A 16,274-nucleotide genomic window follows, 5' to 3' on the forward strand; every position below is an offset into this window, starting at 1 on the left:
AGAGGAGGAACAGCCGGTGGGGGCCAGTGGGAGGGAGATGGTGGGAGACTGCAGATTGGACGGGCTGCCCAGGGAGGGGAGACACAATGGAGGGAAGTTGCTGCGTGGCTGCGCTGAAGGCAGCGCCCGCCTGTGACGTACCCCGTCTCCTGCACCCCAGGGCAAAGCGGGATGCTGGTAGTGGGATTGAGAGGTGGGAGGCGTAAGACACTGAGATAAATCCTTTTGGCATGGTCCCGCTGTGATGGTGGCATGGCTGGAGGGACGTCAGGGAGGAAGGGATGGGGAGGACCGTGGTCAGGGGGCAAAGGGCACATATTGTTTCTTCCTAGTTGATCAGGGGATTTACTGCTGTTTGGGAGTCAGGGGGAGAAGGTGCTGATTGATTTCAGACAGGGATGAATTTCTCTACAACAATACACTGACTTAAGGCAAAGGAGGGACTGTTGGGACAGACAGGGTTTAACTACCAGGCCTCAGGCCCACTCTGTGCATGGGCTCCAGTTCTGTTTTTCATTCAAGTTCCTGGCCAAAGAGGAGCCCATGGGAAGAACTTGCTTCTGTCCAGTGGTTCCCAGGAAGGCTCTACCCAGACCCCAGAGCTGGCTTGGTTTCTCTGGCCTCTCGGTCGTGTTCAGGATTGTGTAGGAGCATTGCTGCTCCCTCTGAAGCACTGTAGATGTGCTCTGTTTTCCTCTCCTTCCCAATATCTTTTTCTGTTCCTTCCCTCATGCTGCTATGTTCATCCCTCCTCTTCACTCTCTTAACACTTTTCACCATCCACTTGCTGCCATCAGCGAGGAGACACCTGCTTCCAGCAAGGCTGGCCGTGCTGCACATGGACCTGGGCAAACCTCACTGAGTTCTGGTTGCATCTGCTTCAATATGGACACAGCCACCTCCCACTGCCTTGGGACCAGGGGTTCGGGGATGCAGCCATGTGCTGGACTGGTGCCCGGCTCTTGCCCATCTGTGTTGGAGCTGAGTTGGAGTGACAGCTCCTGCTCTGCAGCGCTTCCCACCATCTGAGAGCTGGGAGCTGCTGAGGCTGCCTGTATGCTGGGGCATCTGTATTTTGTGGGCAGCCGGCACCAGAGATGCTGGAAGCTCCTCCTGGCAATGGTGATGCAGGGTTGTAGCACAAGCACGTTCCAGTGCCAAGAGAGCTGTGGCCAGCCATGGATCAGGTAACTCAGTTAAAATATTGGCTGTGAAGCCTCCAGTGAGGGTTTCTCCCAGTACCTGTGTGCAAGCACAAAGTCCAGGAACTGGCTTCCCTTCCTTGGATGAGTTACTGATGGCCACAGACCAGTGCTCCAGCCTGTCCTGTGCATCACACGATGACTATACCTGACTAAGCGGGCTGGGGACACTCAGAGGGTTTCAGGTGACCCCTCCAGAGAAGGGGACTGCATCTTCATCCCCTCCAGAGCAGAGCACCGCTGAAGGCTGGAGCTGCTCCCGAGCCCTGCTGGAGCCCTCCCTGGCCGCTCCCTGCCACCTTCCCCTGCCCGGGCGATGAAATCCCCAGTGGCTTTCCTGGGGCCAGCCCTCCGCCGTGCCCGGGGCTGCTGCAGGCGGATGCTGCCTTGGAACCCCATGTCCCTTGGGCTGCCAGCTGGGACACTGCTGAGACCTGTCCCCGAGCGAGATACGGCACCGCCATCTATCGGCCATCGCCCGGGGACAGGCAGCGACAGGTGACCCCTGTGTCCCCGCCACCCCACACCGCGGGCGCTCTGCCTCTGGGGCTGCCTGGGGATGGGGCTGCCCCGGCAAGGCTTGGGGGGCAGCGGAGCAGGGACAGGGGTCCGCCCCGTGCTGGCATCGCATCCCCAGCACTGGGGTGGCAGCGGGACACTCTGGCATCGGCAAGGGTGGGCTGTTCGTGCTGGCTCCGGGCAGGCTGGTGTCTCCCCCGCTGCAGGAGCCGGGGTCTCCTGACACAGGCAGGCAGCATCGCTGGGGCTTGTACACGCAGCAGAAGGAAAGCACCCACACGTGCCCCCACTGTGGTGGGAGAGCTGGGGACAGGGCCAGCATCCCCTCTTGGCCTCTAACCACCAGGTCCCTTTTTAGTCAGCAAAGTTTTGCTGTCTGCGTTTCTTAACTGAGCACAAGTATCTTTGTGAGAGACACAGCAGGTTTTTAGCGCTAATTACCTTCTCCATCCCAAAGTGGTGCAATTCACCCAGTGCTAGCCCAGTCGCCCCCACTCCCCCGAGCTCCTGATGCCCCTGCACTGCCCACAGCCTCCAACTACCACATTCACCCCTGGCAGGTCCTTGCCAAAGGACATTTATGATGGTCGTGGTGCTTAGTGCCCGGTGCCCATTACATCTACATCCTCACCAGAGGGTGCTGTGTCCCTGCCAGAGGCACAGCCCAATTTTGGCCTAGTTCCCTACTCCCTCCCCTTTTTATAGCCCTTGGAAACACTCTGAGTGACATGCTGCCCAGGTCTAATGGGCACCCAAAAGTGCCAGGGACAGAGGAGAAGGCTGCTTGCGTTTGCATTTCTTCTGGCACCTACATGGTTTGTGCCCTGCCAGGAGACTCTTATGTCAGCCCTCATGCCATAGATGTCCTGGGAGGATTGCAGGATTTCTCTGGGGCTAGAACTGCTGCCAGTGCCATACCTGAAGGTGTGCTGGGCTGTGGAGATTTGGGCTGGAGACCACCCATCTCCTGGAACAGCTCTTGCTTCAGCTGCTTTCACGACTGATCCCAGAGCAGGCTTTAGTATCATAACACACTTGAGCTGTCCCTGTTGTCCTTACCTGTGTGCCCTAGGGACAGTTACCGCTGCTGCCACTCCTCTGCCAGTCCCATCCAGCACAGGAGTGTCTCCTCTCCCACCTCTGCCTCCTCCCCAGTGTGACATGCCAGCTGCCCACACCCCAGCTCCAGCCAGGCAGCATCTTCCCAGGGCTGCTTTGCAGTCCATTGTCAGGGAACTTCGACACAACCGTGCACTAAGTACAGGTATTAATATCGCCCCATCAAACCAGACATGCTGAGAGAAGTTCTAGCCCAACCCTGGGAATTACTTCCTCTGGTGTCTCTTTACAGCCAATGAAGCAGGTTTTCAGCTTCAGCTTTACCTTTCAGGCTATGTTGTATTCCTGCACCATGATGCCCAGCTGGAGCCAGGCAGGCTGAGACCAGCCCAGCCAGGAGTTGTCTCTTAGTAGTTTAACCCAGGCAGCAACATTGGTCAGAAGAGGGTTTCCCAGGGCCCACCAGAGGCAACGTCTGCTCTGTGTCCAGGCAGACTCAGCTCCTGCGTTTACCACCACTGTAAGGCCGTAGGGTCATGAGAACTTGTACAACTTTATTGGGGTCTGACAGAGCCCTGAGGAATCCCAGAGCCAGAGTGGGTTAAGGCTGGAGGGAAGCTGGGAGCCCACCTCTGCGCTCCCTCTGGGCTCTGAACCATCTCCTCCCACCAAGCAGGGCTTTCTGTCACCCACTGCAGAAGGGCTGCACTGGGGAGGAAAGCTTTGGGGAGCCCAGGGCGCTGGCAGAGAAGGGGCAGGGATGTGGGGATGTGGTTTGACAGGACAGCGCCTTTGCTCCCCGTCTCCCACTGAGCAAGGCTAGAAAAGGCCCCTGTGGGTTGGGACCCAGTGACCTGTGTGAGGTCTCTGAGACAGAAGGAGGTCAGGAGCCCACCAGCCCCCAGCTGAAGGTACTGGGCAGACATGCTGGAGGGATCTCCCTTTCTTGCTCTGGGGGAGATGACCTCAGTTCCCCTCCAGCAGAAATAAGCAGCTTGGCCCCCAGCCCTGCCCTTAACCCACAGGAGTGCAGGCATCTCCAGTTACCCCAGGAAGATGGCCAGGGGCTCCTGAGCTGTTCCTGACATGGCAAACTTGGACTGCCTGAAATAGCTTGGGCTTGTGCCACGACAGAGGTGCAGCAGCCCTGGATCGATCTCCTGGAGCAGCGCAAGGCCAGCAGCACTGCCCAGCTCTTCCTGCTCGAGGGGCTGTGGGTCTCACCCCGACCCAGGACCCCCCCAGCACAGTGACAGCACAGGGCTTGAGGGGCAGTTGGACACAGGAAGGCAAGGCAGCAAATCCCTGCCCATGCTGGATGCGTCCAGGGATCCTGCAGGGAGGCGAAAGGAAAAGGGGTTGTCTCCAAAACTCTGCCGGGTTGAGCATAGCTTCCTTGCTGGAAAGCCAAAAATAGTCTCTTTACTCAGAAGAGGCTGTAGGAGGGATCTCACCCGAAGTGCAGCCAAATACCTAGGAGGCCATAGGACAGACCCAGAGCAGTGTGGCTCCGCCAAAGCGTTAGCAGACCTTGGAAAGGCAGCAGCTGTAGCTGAACCAGCCAATAAATGTTACCTCTGGGCATCTCATCATGCCAAAGGTGCCAGAGGAACTGGGCCGGCTGGTGAGGGGACAGCCCACCCCAGCAGAGCTGGGGAGAAGCTATAGCGCTGCCATGGTCAGCCCTTGGTCTGTGGCAGAGGTTCAACTTGGGGGATGGAGACTGCAGCAGGATGGGATTTTTCCAGTCTTTCATGGCGTGGCCCATGGGATATCTGGAAAACCCCATGCTGGTCTTCCATCCCTGCAGCCAGACCCCTCACAGAGCACCACTGTCTGCAGAGCTGCTGCCACCAGCACCAGGAAACACCCAGCTGCTGCTGGGTAAGCTGGCAAAGCACTGGGACAGCTGAATGGCCTTGTCCTTGCTGAGGGCCAATTGCCCACAGGGCAGCAACTCTGTGCTGAATTATCATCTCCCCACTCCCAGGGGTCTCGCTCCCTCCCACAGCAGTTCTGTGGGCAGTAATTCCTGGAAACATCTTAGAGTCATCTTCAATCATGCCTTCGCCGGTTGGCATTTATAGAGCTTCTTCCAGCAGCTGATGGATTTAATAGGTGAATCTCCCCAGAACTAGCCCGCGTTTACACCTTTCCCTTGGTGGTAGCCTCAGCACATGGCAAAGCTGCAGGTCCGCTGCCAACTGCTTTCAGCTTCTGGGCAGGGAGACGCGTCCTGGCAGAACTCAGTTGTACCCATCTTCTGTCTAATGCCCTGCCCACCAAGCTAATCCTTCCTTGGTCTCTCCCAGCCATTTCTGCTTCTCAGATTTCTCTCTCTTGGGTGGAGGAGCCGCAGGGCTGCCAAATCTTGCAATACTCAGGCTATTTCTTAAAGCCCCAGCTCCTGAAATGGTGGGAAAACTGGAGGCTCCTACCTTCTGGTGGCTTTTGTTCCTTTAAGGATTGTCTCATCCTCCTGTTTGTGCAGAAAAAGCAGAGACCAGGAGTGCAGCCCATGCCAGGAGGCAGAGATGGGCACTCAACCCAGCTGGACCCCAGCTGTAGAGCAGTGGCTGTGGCCGCTCTGTGCCCAGGGGCACCCAGACCTGCAAGGCAGACATCAAAAATCCCACTGGGGGTCTCTCGTGTCTCTCACCCACACCCAGGAGCTAGGGACAAGAAAGATGCTTAAGGGAAAGGTGGGTTAGGGCAAGGATGGGACTCGGGCAGGGTATTGAGAGTCTCTGCCCTCCAGTGCTGCTGGCAGTGCTGGGGCCAGGTGTCCCCAAGGGCTGTGCAGCCCCTGTGCTTATCCAGCAGCCTTTCCAGACACAGGAAAGTCCCTCTTCCCCCTCACCAAACCCTCTGTGCAGGCCAGACCAGACTGGCAAATCCTCTGGAGCAGCCCCAAGCCAACCCAGATGCTCAAGGCAGCACATACCACGGCTGTGAATGTGCTTCCTCTGGGAAGTTATTTTGGGCACGGCACCATGGGATAGATGCCCCTCCTGCAAGCACTATGGGAGCATCCTGCAAGAGCCAAGCGTAATCCATGGGCACCCAGCTCAAGGGACCCAGAGCTCTTGGAAGGTCAGTGCAGCTACACGATACTTCAGTGCCCAGGACGCAACCCATGGAGCCTGGCTCACAGGTCCAGAGCTTGGTGGAACCCTAAAAGAATTCAGTATTGAGACAGCTAACGATAAAAAAATAACCTACTCTATTAATTATCGTTAGACAAAATATTAGCATTTTGAGCAAGTGAGTTGATAGTTTTATGATGCCCAACAAAGCACAAACTAGTTTAATTACTCAAAATGAGGAGGTAAAAACCCTGCTGAGCCTCAGATCTCTTATTCGAGGTGCACAAACCCCTCCAGCCTCACCCAGTGCCAAAATTCCTGTACCATCCCCAATACTCACCACCCAGGACCATCATGCCATTGCCTCCATTTGGAGTGCTCTGGAAGCATCCTGAGGATCCTTGGTCAGTCCTCAGGGTGTGGGGCTGCCTGGTCAAGGAACATAAACCTCAGCTTCTCCATTGGTATTTTGGCTCATGGCAGTGGTAGGCTGAGCCATGAGCCAAAGGAGACGGGGACCCCTCTCCCTACAAGCTGCCACGGTGGTCGGTTTAGGTAGGCCCCCTCCTCCCACTACCACCACTAGACTCCATTTCCCTTCCTCCTCTGACATCCACCAAGAGCTCAGCAACACATGGTCAGAAAGGCACAGTGCTGGGAGCTGGGCCATGCAGGAATAAGGGGGCATGAGGATCGAGCAGAACTGTTTTTATTGGAGGTGTCAAGAGCAGGAACAATAACCAACCTACAGGCTCCCCTCCTCAAGTGCCATCTTCCCCCCTGCCCCATCAGGGCAGTCAGCATCATGTGTGCGTGCTACAAGACAACGGCAAGGCTTACACTTTGCTTCAGCCAAAAGCCAGACAAAGCCCCCAGCATCCCAGGCAGTGCTGCTGCCTCCTCCTCAGTGACTGCGAGCTCAGCTTGGCCCTGCCAGAGGCAGTGCAACATCGACATTCCCCTCCGAGGAGGGACAAACTTGGCGTTGAGAGGAGGTTTTTGTTGAAAGGACAGGAGCACAGCTCCACTTAAGTGCCAGGGGACATGACCTGGGCTGCAGCTCCCAGCAAGACATCTTGGAGGACCCTGGGAGAGAGCAAGCCGTGCAGCCTGAGCAGAGCTGCAGCAACCATGGGCAAGAAATGGCATCGCTAAGCCCCAAAGGGCTTTGCTGCCCCCTCTCATCAACACAAACCAAACCGAAAGGCAGAGGGGTCAGAAGACAAACCAGGAGGGGAGATGAAGCAGGTCTGGAACAGCATTTGGCTCTGGCTCACTTCCCAGCCCGCCGCTCCTCCTGGCGCTTGGTGAGGATGTATTTGAAGAACTCGTACACTGACCAGGCTATCGCTGTTGAGGGCATCTGATAAATGACTCTCGCCTGGACCCCTCTGAAATAGGCGGTCACGCCACCCACTTGGTACACCGTCCTGAAGGCATTTGCCATGCCTGTGATGTGTCCGCTAATGTTGGAGCTCAAGGCCAGGGACTCCTGGGTGTTGAGCAGCGTTTTGCAAACGTCCAAAGGCGTAGTGGCAGCAGCAGCGACAGCCCCCGCGCAGGCTCCGGAGACCACGTGGGAGCCTGGATTGTACTGTCTGTGGGGGTTGAGCTGCTCTTGCAAGAACTCATAAGTCATGAAGTGAATGGCTTGGAAGGGGATGTTCATGGTGAGCTGGGTGGTGTAGCTGCGGTAGAAAGCTCCGGCCCCTTCGTTGCGCCACACAGCTCTAACACAGTCCGTCACACGCTGGTAAGGCGAGTTGTACATCTGCATCCTCTGTTTTACCACTTGGGACAGATGGCAGCAGCCGCAGCAGGCAGGACCCAGGCGCAGAGGGGGAGAGGAGAAAAAAGAGGGTAAGCACGAAGTCAGGCTTCCTGCAACTGCCCAGAGTTTGGTAATGTCGGCTTAAGAGCTTAACGATGGACAACTTTGATCAGCAGCACCCTGGTGTGCCCAGGCAGAACTGCAACCATTTAGATCTGCTGAGGCATCATCGTCGCACATCACTGTCCTGCAAATCCCACAGCTGCTGCAGCCCCAGGAAAAAAAACAATACCCAGGTGCTTACACTCCAGGTCCAGCCTTGGTCCCAAGTGACTGACACCTCCCCAACTTCCATTGCAGAGCTGCTACACAGTCAGGAAAAGCCTCTCAGCTTATATTGTCTCAGTTTCCATACAGCTCTTGATCTGGATGAGCCTGAACCTCCCCAGCCACCCCCACTGCAGCCCAGAATAAACCACAGCACAGCGCAGAGCCCACCAGCCAGGAACTGTTAGCAGCCACTGCTGAAATGCAGATGCTCCAGGGCAAGAACCAAGTGCCAGCCCCCCACTCCAACACATCCAGGAGCCGGGTAGGGGAACCTGGAGTGCAGCCAGCCACTGTCCCATCTCCCACTATCTTAGTATGACCACAAGGAGGAAAAAAGGATGTGACTACAGAATACTGCAGCCATGGTAAAAAGATGAGCTCCAGGGAAGGAATGACTGCACTCCAGCCAAGCAGCTGCCTGCTCCTCAGAGTCCCAGCTTGGCAGCAGGCAACAGGAGCTGCACTGGGCATGGATCAGCTGGGGCCTGCACCAACGTCAGCCCCCCAGCTGTCAGACTTAAAAACACATTCACGACTGCTCTTTCCTCATTATTCCTCCTTCTCTCACCGAGTTCACAGACTTCAATTACAAATGCCCTCTGCCTATCAGGCCCAACAAAATCACTCTTCCAGACATTTCACAACACAAGATCTCCTTTCTCCCACATGCCTTTCGTATCCCATTCTTTTCATTTTCTTCATGAACACAGGCCCAGAATCACACATCTTCCTGAGATCTCACCACAGCGATGCCCAACTTCAACATGCTCAAAATGACTTCAGCAGTACAGTGCCTTCTTCTCCTGCTCCAGGTAACCGTCCCCAACTGGCTCCTTCTACACTGGGGTTTGCTATGCTTCCCCGAATTAATCTCTTCTACCTACCCCCTCCACAACGGGCTCTCTAACGAGAGCTGCAGCTCCTGGCTCCCAAAGGATCCTTGTGATCGGGGGAGCAATGAGGAGAGCACCCTCTGTGCTGTGGAGGGGACCTGACTGGCCTGGGCAGCTCCCGATCCTCCCCTCCCCGGCAGGCCAGGACCATCGTTACCTTCGGCAGGGTTCATGGCTGCATCATGGAGCAATGTTGCTACACACCCGGCTGCACCTGCAAAACAAGAACTGCCACACGTGAGGGGGGAGGCAAGGGACCCCAGGGCTCCGCTGCAGCCCCAAGTCCCTGCCAAGGTGCAGGAGGAGGCCCTTGGAAGAGGGTGAGATCCAAAGGCGGCCTCTATCTCCCAAGAAGCTGTCTGGTCCTTAGCAGTTCCCACCCGGAAAGAGCACAAGAAAGAGGGAGAGGATTGCAACAGGTTGTCAAATCCCATGGGCAGACCAAGGGGGACTTGCTCGGAGATAGGCTGATGGCACTGCGTGATAGAGGACAGTGACCATTCCCACATCCTACGAAGAAGGAGAAACCCGGTGGCACTCCGCCATGCGTGGGATGCACCCCGCTCTCCCTTCAGCCCCACGCCTTCCCCACCGCAGCGGCTCCTTGAGTTGAGTGACAGGCACCGTGACAGATGAGCTCCGAAACCACGCGGTGCTCCTGGAGCAAGCTCCGTCACCGACCCGTGGGGCTGCGGCCGCTCCCGTCCACCGGCATCTTCCCGAGCTGAGGCCGGCGCCAGCCACTAACCTGCTTCTGGCCGGGCACCCGGCAGCGGCTCCGGCAGACGCAGCACCGGGGCGTCCCTCTGCCCGGCACCTCGCAGCGGGAGAGAGCACAGGGGCTTTAGGGCACCCCTGCCCCCCGACCCCGCCGCGGCCAGGCCTCCCTACCGCCGTGCTCGCCTCTCCCGTCCCGCTCCCCGGCACCCCGCGGCCCCGGGGGGGGGACACCAGTACCGTTGGCCACATGGCTATTGCCCCCCGCGTGGATGACGTCGCTCAGCGTCTTTTTTAACTTTTCGTAGCAAGCGAAGTAGAGGGCGTGGGCGGGCCCGGCGCCGGTGGCCGTGATGTTCATGCCCCGCATGGGCCGCCAGACACCCTCGGTGCGGGCGATGCGCCACAGCGCCTCCAGCACGTTCCGGTACCGGGCAGCGGGCTCCGGGCGCAGGCTTTGCATCCGCGTCTGCAACACAAGGACCCGCCGGGCGGCCCGGTCAACCCCTCCGGCCCCGGTTCGCCCCTCCGGCCCCATTTCTTCCGCCCTCGGCCCCGCTTCGCCCCCCCCGGAAGCCTCGATTCCCCTCCCCTCGTCCCGGTTCCCCGCCCCCTCGTCCCCGGTTCTCCCCCCCGGCCCCGATTCCCCTCCCCTCGTCCCGGTCCCCGCCCCCCGGCCCCGGTTCCCCCGCCCGGCCCCAGTACCTTGACGCAGTCGACGGGGTACATCACGCAGTGCTCCATGACGCCCGCCACGGCGCCCGCCAGCATGTGAGTGGACACGGCGGCGCCCTGCGGCAGCGCCTCGTAGTCCGGGGCGGGCGGGGAGCGCGGCTCGGGGCCCCCCGGGCCGGATCCGGCCCCGGGACCCGGACCCGGCTCCGCCTCCGCGCCGCCCCGCCGCGCACGGCCCGCGCCGCCGCCGCCCATCAGCAGCAGCAGGACGCGGCCCGACTCCGCGCCGCCCCGCGCGCCGGGGCCCGCGCCCGCCCCCGCGCCCGCCCCCAGCTCCATGGCGCCGCCGCCGCCGCCGCCGCCCCGGCCCCGCGCCGCGCTGAGGCCCCGCCCCACCGATTGGCCGCCACCGCCCGAGGTCCGCCCCCACCACGCTCCTATTGGCTACTGCCTCACGAGGCCTGCCCTCGCCTCGCTCCCATTGGTTTCCGCAGCTCAAGGCCCGCCCCCACCAAGTTCTCATTGGCTCAGCCCTCAACCCGAGGCTCGCCCCCGCCGCACTCCCATTGGCCGGCGCAGCACGAGACCCGCCCTTACCGCGCTCCCATTGGTCATCCTTGTCCAAGTCCCGCCCTCATCGCGTTTCCATTGGCTAAACCCTCAACCTGAGGTCCGCCCCCGCCTCGCTCCCATTGGCTCAACTCGCCAACCAAAGCCCGCCCCCGTAGCTCTCCCATTGGCTCGGCGCACCGCCCTCCGCCCCCACGCTCAGCGCTCATTGCTCACTGCCCCCGAGGCTCGGGCGCCGCCACTGGCTGGCCGCTCCCTCCGGCGCTCTCGGGCCCGCTGCCCATTGGCCGCCGCGATCCCCGCCCCGCGCATCTTATCGGGTGCCTCAACTTCGCACCCCGCCCCGCCGCACAGCTTATTGGGCGGCGAGCCTGTGACCTTTGGCCCGCCCGCTGCGCCGCGGGGCCAGGGAGCCCCCATCGCCCGCCGCTCCGCCGCGTTTTGTTTATTCAGGCGCTCCCCGTTGGCTGGGCAGGCGCCCGAGGTCGGATGCAGCTCCTCGGCGGCACTGCCCCGCCCCGCTTCGATTGGTCTCCGGGCCGCGTGGGCGTGGCTCCGCGGCGGGGACGGCGGTGCTGATTGGGCGTTGCTGGCTCGGGGGGCGGGACTTGTCCGCGGGGCCCCCATTGGCCGCGGTGGGGGCGCCCGGTGACGTGGCCGGCGGTGCCGGTGCCGGGGCGATGCGCGGGCAGGCGGGCGCACATGGCCAGGTGAGCGGAGTTGGGGTGGGGGGTGTCGGGATCGAGCCGTGCCCGGTGCTGAGCCGTGCCCTCTGCCCGCAGGATCGGCGTTCCCTGCCCGTCGTGGCGCTCGGTGGGGCCGTGTCCGGCGCCGCGGCATCGCCCGGCGGCGCTGGCGCTCGCTCTGGCCGCGGGGCTGCTGCTGCTGCTGCTGGCGGCTGCCGCTCCCTGGGCCGCGCCGCCCCGCGCCGCCCGGCGCGACGAGAGGTGAGCGGGGCCGGGGCTGGTGGCCGCGGGGCTCGGCGGCGGCGCCGGTGCTGAGCAGCCCCGTCCCCAGGTATCTGGCGCGAGTGGAGGAGCTGGCGGCTACCGACACCGAGGACCTGACTCTCAATTACGGGGTGGTGGTGGACTGCGGCAGCAGCGGGTCACGGGTCTTCGTCTACTTCTGGCCCCCGCACAACGGGAACCCGCACGACCTGCTGGACATCAAGCAGATGCGGGACCGGAGCAGCCGTCCTGTCGTCAAGAAAATTAAACCAGGTCAGTGCTATGCCTCTCCGCTCCCGGCCCCGGGACACGGGATGGAGCTGGTTGGTGCCGTCCCTCTCCACTCCCGGCCCCGGGACCTCCCTGCAAGCGACAGGTCCAGCCGGTGCCCACGGCAGGGCTGGTTCACAGCCTCCCTTCCCCGGCAGGCATCTCCGTAGCAGCGGCAGCCCCCGAGCAAGCTACACCCTACCTGCGCCCGCTGCTTCAATTCGCAGCAGCCCACATCCCGGCTCAGAAGCACAAAGAAACTCCGCTTTACATCCTGTGCACGGCAGGCATGCGGCTGCTGCCCGAGTGGTGAGTTCGTCAGCCCTTGCTGCAGGGAGCCAGGGACCTGCTGGAATCCCTCAGCTGTGAGAAAGGGGAAGAGAACTACGTTCTTTTAACCTCTTGGAAGAACAGCGAATCCTGGGGGATAATTTGAGAAAGGAGCAAGCAGCAAGGATTGCAAAAGGAAGATCTGAGCACGCTGGGAGAGAGCTAAGAGCAGACACCTGGAACTGAGGTCTCAAACATTAACAGATCTAGTTTCTCATCTCTAAAGCATGCTGGGTGCAGCAACATGGCTGATGGGGTTGGATCTGGGCTGTATTGCATCGCGGTTGCTGCTGTCTTTTGTGCTGCCATGAAGAAGCATTGATGGTAGAGGTCCCTTAGCATCTGTCCCTCTTCTGTGCCCTTTGCAGGCAGCAAGCTGCAATCCTGGAGGACTTAGTGAGAAATGTGCCACTGGAGTTTGATTTCCTTTTCTCCAAATCACATGCAGAAGTGATCTCAGGGAAACAGGAAGGTAGGAGCTGCTGCAAAGTATTGCTTGGTTCCCTTTAGCGTGTTGCTGTAATGATCCTTTCTGTCTTGTACAGGTGTCTACGCCTGGATTGGCATCAACTTTGTCCTGGGACGATTTGATCATGAGGATGGTGAGTGTGACTGCAGTGCCTGACCCCACCCATGTGTGTGAAACTCCTGGACCTGGAGGGACACCTGCCCCACTTGTAGGAATGAGTCCCTGCATGCAGGAGGGGTATACATGCAGCATTTTGGGAGCAGAACCAGGGAGAGAGGCTTTGTAGTAGCGTTCCTGTAGTGGCTTCCTACTGTGAATGCTTTGGGGGAGCTTGGAAGTGGCCAGCCCTAAATGCTAGGAACCGCCACCTCCCGGCTGCTCCCCTGGGGCTGCTTGTAGGGTTGGAGGAGCCCCATAACATTGCTTTGGGGAGTAACAGTGGAAGATGGGAGATGACCCCCCAGGTTGGCCCCTTGCTGACACGATGCTGTGGGTTCCAGAGGAGGATGCAATGGTCACTGTAGCCCTGGGGAACCAGGGAGAGCCCCTGGTTCGGAAACGAACAGTTGGGATCCTAGACATGGGTGGCGCCTCCCTGCAGATTGCCTACGAGGTGCCTGACTCTGGAGCTTTCTCCTCCCCGCAGCAGGTGCGTATCTGGCCGGCTGTTCCCAAGAGCAGTCCTTGCCTTCTCTACCTTTCTGCTGATCATGGACCTTTCTACATCCCCAGGAGGAGGCTGCCAAGAGCCTGCTGGCAGAATTCAACCTGGGCTGTGATGTGCAGCACACTGGCCACGTGTACCGTGTCTACGTCAACACCTTCCTGGGCTTCGGGGGCAATTTTGCCCGGCAGCGCTACGAGGAGCTTGTTCTAAATCAGACCTATGTGCAGAACCGGTATTGCTGCCTTGCCTGGCAGTGCTGCTCCTGGGGCATTGCAAAATGGGATGCCGATTCCTTTATGCCACCCTCTCTCCCTGTTGGATCTGCCCCAAGAACCGCCCGTGGGGATAACAGTTCCCACAGCCACGCTGGCACAGGGTGCAGGGGCACTGCCCTTCTCTAAGCCCTGCAGGTGTTATCAGTGCTACAGGTCCCTGCCTTCCTTGTGGCAGGCTGCAGGAAGGCCATGATGGAGGCTTTTGGCTTTTCTTGCTCTGACTTTCCCTCCTTTTCCAGCACTATTTCACTCAGCACAGCTTTCCACTGCATCCACATCTTGAGCTCTCTGTCTCCTGTCTCTCATTCCCTTCCCAGAGCGCTACACGAAGCTGTTGCCAGAGGCGGAGAGGCTTAGTGCTCAGGTACTCCTGTGCCAGGAGCAAACCCTGCCTCCAGATCCTCGGGGGCTGTGCAGGGGTGTGGATACCCCTGAGCAGGATGAGATGGGGAGGGCCATGTCTTGTTGCACCCCACGGGTGCTCAGGTCTTGTGGCTGTAGGTCAGCATGACAGATCCATCAAGTTCAGGAGGTGGCAGAGCGGGCAGCAGCACTGCAGGGCACAAGGGGACACAGCCTGGTGTGATGGGGGGGTGTCTGAATGCAGAGCAGCGCTAGACTAGGCTTTTGGGAGGTGGTACAGGGACCCTGTTGTGCAATTGCCTTTCCTTCCCGGCCTGTTTTCCAGCCTGCATGACCAGCAGACAGGGCTGAGTGCCGAGACGCCCTTCCTGGACCCCTGCCTGCCTGTGGGGCTGGAGGACACGGTGGCCAGGGGCAGCCAGACCCTGTATGTGCGGGGGCGAGGGGACTGGCTGGCCTGTACCGAGCTGCTGCAGCCCCTCCTGGCTGAGCCCAACAGCAGCCAGGCCTCCCTTGTGGGGGCCTACAAAGCACCCATCGACTTTGGCAACAGTGAGTTTTACGGCTTCTCTGAATTCTTCTACTGCACCGAGGATGTGCTGCGTCTGGGGGGGCAGTACAGTGCCCTCACCTTCACATCTGCTGCCCAGGTGAGTGCTGCCCCAGCCCAGGGGCCAGGGAGGGAGCAGGGGCTGTTTTTTTCCTCTGAGCCCCAAAGTGTCCATTCCCCAGGAGTATTGCAGCCAGCGATGGGAGGTCCTGACCCAGCGCTTCCGTGGTGGCCTCTACTCAGCGCATGCTGACCAGCACCGGCTGAAGTAAGTGGCTTTGCCTGGGCGAGGGACTGTGGTGTAGAGGGCAGTGCTGGCCTGATGCTCCCTTGTGCCCTGTCTGCAGGTATCAGTGCTTCAAATCAGCCTGGATGTACCAAGTCCTTCACCAGGGCTTCCGCTTCCCCCTGGACTACCCCAGCCTGCGCACGGCCCAGCTGGTGTATGACCGGGAGGTGCAGTGGACGCTGGGAGCCATCCTCTACAAGATGCGGTTTCTCCCACTCAGGTACCATTGGCTCATTGATGGGATCACTCGGGGAAGGGTGGCTGGGGGCGAGTAGGAGTTGCGGCACTGGGCAAGGGCTCTGCTGCCTCGGCAAGGGGAGCAGCATTGCAGGACCCTGGTAATAACGCATAGCATCTCACAGCCAGTACTGATTACTCTCTACAGGGATCTACGGCAAGAGAGCATCCGGCAAGCACACGTCTCCTGGCTGCGACTCTCTTTTGTCTACAACCACTATCTCTTCTTCGCTTGCATCCTGGTTGTAGTGCTAGCCATAGTCCTCTACCTCCTGCGGCTGCGCCGCATCCACCACCGGCATCTGCGCTCAGCCCAGCTCTGGCTGGACAAGGTGGTGGTGCCACCAGCCCAGGGAATCGGGTCATGACACTGGTGGCATCTGCTATCCAACTGCGCCAGCAGAACCAGGACTGGCTGACAGCCTGGGCTCCAAGGGCTTGGACTCTTAAGAAAAAGACCATCTCAACTCTCCACTGTCAGCTTCACATCAGGATCTGAGTCTGTGGGACAAGGCAACTACGGACACCAGAGCTTTCCTCTCTGCCTCGCCCAGTTCTAATCTTTGCATTCCTTGGCCTCCAACCTTTGCCTTGCTACATGATGTAGAGCAAAGTCCTCCGCTGCCAGCAGGCTCAAGGCTGCAGCCCTGGTAGGTCCCTCAGATTAGCAGGACACTACTACCAAGGTGGTCGACCCAGGGCTGTGGCCTGAAGAGCTGGGACACTCCGTAACTCAGCAACCAGTTTGCAGAGCAAGCTGGTGAGGTGCTGCAGCTTATGACCTGGGGTGGCCTTTCTGTAGTCCTTTCCAAGCCAGAGAACAGTGATCACCAGCAGTTACTGCAGGAACCAGGTGAGCCAGGAGCTCTGTGATGCTGCTCTTCCCAACCTCACCCCTCTCAGAGCATTCCTTAAGAGGTGTCCTGCTCTTTGCTACATCTTCTCTCCCAGGATAGTTCTTCCACAGTCCTAGCCAATGCCCCAGGCTCAGCACTAAGGGCTCAGGGATTGTTTCCTAAGGGACCAGCAAAGTGCGCCATGTTTCCTTTCAT

General features: G+C 59.7%; 2 protein-coding genes across 2 annotated transcripts; one reads left to right on the forward strand and one right to left on the reverse strand.

The window, feature by feature from the left end:
- Nucleotides 1–6,536: 6,536 nt before the first annotated feature.
- SLC25A28 (solute carrier family 25 member 28) lies at nt 6,537–10,624 on the reverse strand. Its single transcript, XM_054072221.1, has 4 exons — nt 10,283–10,624; nt 9,818–10,046; nt 9,018–9,074; nt 6,537–7,657 (listed from the first exon to the last, which is right to left on the reverse strand). The coding sequence occupies exons 1-4, from the start codon at nt 10,589–10,591 to the stop codon at nt 7,140–7,142; spliced, it is 1,113 nt and encodes a 370-aa protein (XP_053928196.1). The 5' UTR covers nt 10,592–10,624; the 3' UTR covers nt 6,537–7,139.
- Nucleotides 10,625–11,376: 752 nt separating this feature from the next.
- ENTPD7 (ectonucleoside triphosphate diphosphohydrolase 7) lies at nt 11,377–16,031 on the forward strand. Its single transcript, XM_054072068.1, has 12 exons — nt 11,377–11,532; nt 11,605–11,769; nt 11,840–12,045; nt 12,201–12,351; nt 12,741–12,844; nt 12,918–12,974; nt 13,342–13,490; nt 13,574–13,740; nt 14,472–14,796; nt 14,879–14,964; nt 15,044–15,205; nt 15,371–16,031. Exons 1-12 carry the CDS (start codon nt 11,525–11,527, stop codon nt 15,588–15,590), a joined length of 1,800 nt encoding a protein of 599 aa, XP_053928043.1. The 5' UTR covers nt 11,377–11,524; the 3' UTR covers nt 15,591–16,031.
- Nucleotides 16,032–16,274: the final 243 nt, after the last annotated feature.

Source organism: Cuculus canorus, chromosome 7 (genome assembly GCF_017976375.1).
Source record: "Cuculus canorus isolate bCucCan1 chromosome 7, bCucCan1.pri, whole genome shotgun sequence".
NCBI lineage: Eukaryota > Metazoa > Chordata > Aves > Cuculiformes > Cuculidae > Cuculus > Cuculus canorus.

Bases quoted from the DNA above. Each gene is read 5' to 3' on its own strand.
- SLC25A28 (XM_054072221.1), bottom strand. From the start codon at position 10,591: ATGGAGCTGGGGGCGGGCGCGGGGGCGGGCGCGGGCCCCGGCGCGCGG. The intron at 10,047-10,282 runs GTACTGGGGCCG...CTTGTGTTGCAG, and splicing joins ACCCCGTCGACTGCGTCAAG to ACGCGGATGCAAAGCCTGCG. The intron at 9,075-9,817 runs GTACTGGTGTCC...CTTGTTTTGCAG, and splicing joins CAATAGCCATGTGGCCAACG to GTGCAGCCGGGTGTGTAGCA.
- ENTPD7 (XM_054072068.1), top strand. The intron at 12,046-12,200 runs GTCAGTGCTATG...CTTCCCCGGCAG, and splicing joins CGTCAAGAAAATTAAACCAG to GCATCTCCGTAGCAGCGGCA. The intron at 12,975-13,341 runs GTGAGTGTGACT...TGTGGGTTCCAG, and splicing joins ACGATTTGATCATGAGGATG to AGGAGGATGCAATGGTCACT.